Source organism: Camelina sativa, chromosome 8 (genome assembly GCF_000633955.1).
Source record: "Camelina sativa cultivar DH55 chromosome 8, Cs, whole genome shotgun sequence".
In the NCBI taxonomy this organism is placed as follows: domain Eukaryota; kingdom Viridiplantae; phylum Streptophyta; class Magnoliopsida; order Brassicales; family Brassicaceae; genus Camelina; species Camelina sativa.
The window spans coordinates 17,553,059-17,556,993 of record NC_025692.1 but is presented as its reverse complement, the minus strand read 5'-3'; the positions used below and the strand labels follow the sequence as shown (position 1 = coordinate 17,556,993).

General features: G+C 31.1%; 1 protein-coding gene across 5 annotated transcripts in view; it reads left to right on the top strand.

Moving 5' to 3' along the window:
* LOC104707374 overlaps positions 1 to 1,056 on the top strand; it is a 2,612-nt gene extending 1,556 nt beyond the window's left edge. Inside the window, exons 7-9 of one of the 5 annotated variants that reach the window (XR_002033010.1) lie at positions 9 to 197; positions 488 to 531; positions 778 to 1,056. Coding sequence is in view for 2 of the 5 variants with exons in the window: in XM_019228516.1 (XP_019084061.1) it covers positions 9 to 110 (102 nt within the window). In the remaining 3 variants the exon portion in view is untranslated. Of the gene's footprint in view, positions 1 to 8 lie in introns of all 5 variants that reach the window. The other 4 variants (XM_019228517.1, XR_002033009.1, XR_002033008.1 and 1 more) reach the window with 4 other exon arrangements.

Below are 3,935 nucleotides of genomic sequence, written 5' to 3'. Positions count from 1 at the left end.
TTTTGCAGATTTTGTTTATTCATTCCACAAAGAGAACTAATGGTATGAGAAGAAAATGTCACTCATGGAGGCTTAACATAGAAAACAAATTCAGTTCAGGTTCTTGCTGAATATCCTTAAGTCTAATAGATAGTCACTAAGAACGTTTAAGCGACTGAAACTAGAGCTTCTGTTTCTATCAATTGAAACAGAATCAGGTGAGCTTCAGTCTCTTTAATTGTTTTGTTCTAATTCTCAACAGTAACTCTCATAAGTTATCATTTAGGTTTCAGTCTTTAACATGTATTAAGAGTTTAAGTCCTCTCTCCTCAAGCACAAGTTGGGTTTTACTATAAAGGTTTGGGTTGTACTATATTGTACGTGTGTCCGAGCTTGGTGCATCATTCGTCAAGTCGAAATATTTGTAGAAACCAATGTTTAGATTGGTGATAAAGCAGATTTGTTTTCTTAAGTATTAATTAATGTTATGCGTTTGTTTGTTTGACAGATTGAATATGAGGCAAAATATCATATTAAATGTCTGCTCACGAGGTACTTCAAACACTAATTAAATATCTTAATTTAAAATGCATATCACTGACATGTTTTTTTAAAGATCTGAATGGTGTCTGGAATGTTGGTCTTTGTTATAATGCCTTTGTTTGGTAAATGCATATCATTTTTGTTTTGTGCGGTAAGAAGTAGAGACCAATTATGGTTTAGCTGGTGACCTTCAGAATCTATTTTTTACGGCATCTTATATGACCAGCTGATGTTGAGTTTATAATCCGATGACAGTTGTATCATATCAATGCTCTTGGGTCCCAATGACAAGTGAAGTCACGAGAGGATGTGGAAAACTGAGAAGGATGAACTTGTTGTCTCAGCTTTCTTTCATCCCTCTTTTCGGTGGTCTAAGACTTGGCTTCTATGTACTTATATATCTTCTATTTGTAAGTGGTTCTTAACTCTGTCTGGGAGTTTAAAACTCTTATCTTTTATGAATGTATGATATTAAACTAAGGTTTAACATTTGTAATTTGTGATTGTGTACTTTAGTGTTGCAATTTATTTTTTTAACATATTTTCACATAATTTTTTTTTTATATATTTTCATATAATTCTTTGTTGGTGCTAGATATAATAAAAGCAAAAATATTTGTAACAAGTTTACGACAAGTATTTTGTGGTTTTCTGAAGCTAATTGTTATATATTTGTTAGACGCTTTGTGTATAAAACATACACAGTAAACAGTCACAAATAGTAGCAATTTGCCACATATTGTGTGTTCTCTAATTTGTAGCACTTTGCCAACACTTGGTGATGGTGGAAAACTTTGCTACGACCAAATATTATTAATTTTTTTTTGTTGCAAAACTGTAACAAATCTTTTCTTCCTACAAAAATCATGTGATACCTGCAGAATTATTCGTAACTATATGACAAGTTTTTTCTAGTGATATCAAACAAAATGGGATGAAAATTGAAAATTTTATTAAGCTGATGCCATTGTCAATGTGAAGCACATACATATCTCATCGGTTAATCATTTCGAAGCCCTCAAGTTCTCTAATAAGTTGTCGTGTTTTCTCTGCTTAACCCATAAAAAAAAATCTGCAATAAGCTTTGTGATGAAACCAGTTATGTTTTATCTCCATTGTAGATGATGATAAGATGGATTAAAAGAATGATATAGCGGAGAGAGAGAGAGCGAAAATATATATTATATCAAAATTAGGTAATTTTTTTTTTTTTTTAATTTTCGTGGATGATGATTTAATATAAGCAATGTCTTTTTCTCGGATATGTCACGGAATATATGGAGAATATGCCATTAAATTGTTTCTCATTTTACGACTGAACTATGAAAATATTTCCTTATCCATTCTTAATATTGAACTTTTATTTTTGAAATATTAACTATTGTTATCATTTAATCTTTTTCACTTTTTATTTTCACATAATAAATACCAATGGCATTCAAGCTTTTTTTTCCAACTCCAAGCTTTTTTTTTCAAAAATGTAGTTGGAAAATGTATATATAGATGACGTAGATTTAAACTAATGACGTGTTTTTTTTTAATAGTTTTGAAATTAAAAATGAAAACTAATAAAGATGTTAACTGTAATTACACCAAAGACACTAAATATATGAGTAATTTTTAGAAAATATATAATATACTAGTAGGATTCCTGCTTTTTTATAACATCTGAGTAAATATTTATTAAATTAAAATTACTTATATATTATTAACTTTATATAGCCGAATAGCCGATCTAAGACATTTTCCAATGGATTTCCCTATTTTTATCTCTAAAATAAAATAACTTTATAATAGAGGTGAGTTTTACTCTAACTCACATTTATTATCACCTCTAAAATAGATATTGCTATTTTTTATTCTATATATAGAGTTTGGAGCGAATTTACTTCTAAAATAGAATTTGTTATATAAAGGTAAATATACAAATGGATTGGAGATGCTCTAACAAGCAGAATTTACTCCCAAAAGCTTCAACTACTTTTTTCAATACATTCTACAAAATATATAATTCCGCACTTTTTTTAGGGCTAGGCCTATCTGCTATCTCTAAGAATTAGTCGCACTATCATTTAGGGGGTGTATTGAAAGATGGATTCTGGAGGATTTTGGATTTGTTTTAAAATCACATGTTATTCAACTTGTGATTTTCAAATCACTTGCCAAATCCAATGTTATTTGTTGATATCAGAAACAACAAGTAGAGAAATTTAAATGGGAAATATGATATGGGCAGACTTTCGGTATAAATCAACAAGAACAATGAAGAATGACGAACTGGATTTTGTATTCACTTCTGTTTTTCGTCTATCGTAAGTTACATCTGTCCTCTCTCTTTACAAACTTCGAATATTTAAGCTAAACCGACTCCAACTTCTCATGCATCTCCTCCTCTAATTTCGCCTACGATCTTGACCGCGACCTCCCGACCTCATCTTTGGATTGACCTTGCCGCTTAGTCAAACTCTCTTCCTGGGCCAGCGTCGGGCCCATTTGCTGGTTTGGCCTTCACTTCTTAACGGGCTTTCCTTGGGCCTTTAATTCCCAAAACCCAACACCAACATTATTGAATCTGGAATTTTTATTAAATCATTCACAATCTCTTGTTACTCAATAACCAATTTGTAAAAATCATATCAAATCTACTGTTATTCAAAACATAACTTTTATTTTTCTTAAAAATCATAACAGGGATTTTATGAGATTTTAGGAGACTTTAGATACATTTTTACATTAGGAATCCAATTGAACAATGATGTTTTTGTAGAATGTATTGACAAAACAATCCCAAAAACTCTTTTTAAATTTCTCAGAATCCAAAATTTCATAAATCCCATCAAATTCTCCAAAATTATGGTTTCAATGCATCCCCTTAAAGAAATTCCAGCAAATATATACTTTTAGGCAACTTGAAACAAATAATGATGTGCTGTGGTTTTACGCTTATAATCTTTTGCCTCAATAGACAATACAACTATTACAAGTGCACAGTGAATAATACGTAGTATTTAAGGATCACGTCCCAGTGAGAAGTTGTTTTATGAATCCATCTGAATAAAGTTTAGGCTAGAACGCAAATGAAAAAGGTTGTTTTTGTGTCACGCTTAGTGTAACTAAGCAAATAAAAAAATAAAAGTGTAAATCAATAAAAGAAAGACTTTGGGCATTCAAGGGAAAACGGCCAAAATCTCCCAGGATTTAAACCTGCGTTCACCTAGCCCATCATTTTCACCCCATAACCACTCGGATAAATTGATTTCTATGAAATTGATTAAAAACGATGTAATATATTCTCTTCCGTCAATCTTCTTCTAATCATTTTCTCTCCTTCGCTTCACAATGGCAAAAACAAACAGATCCAAAGCTTCCCAACGTATAATAGGCAACAGTGAACTAAGCCTTTGAGATTGAAC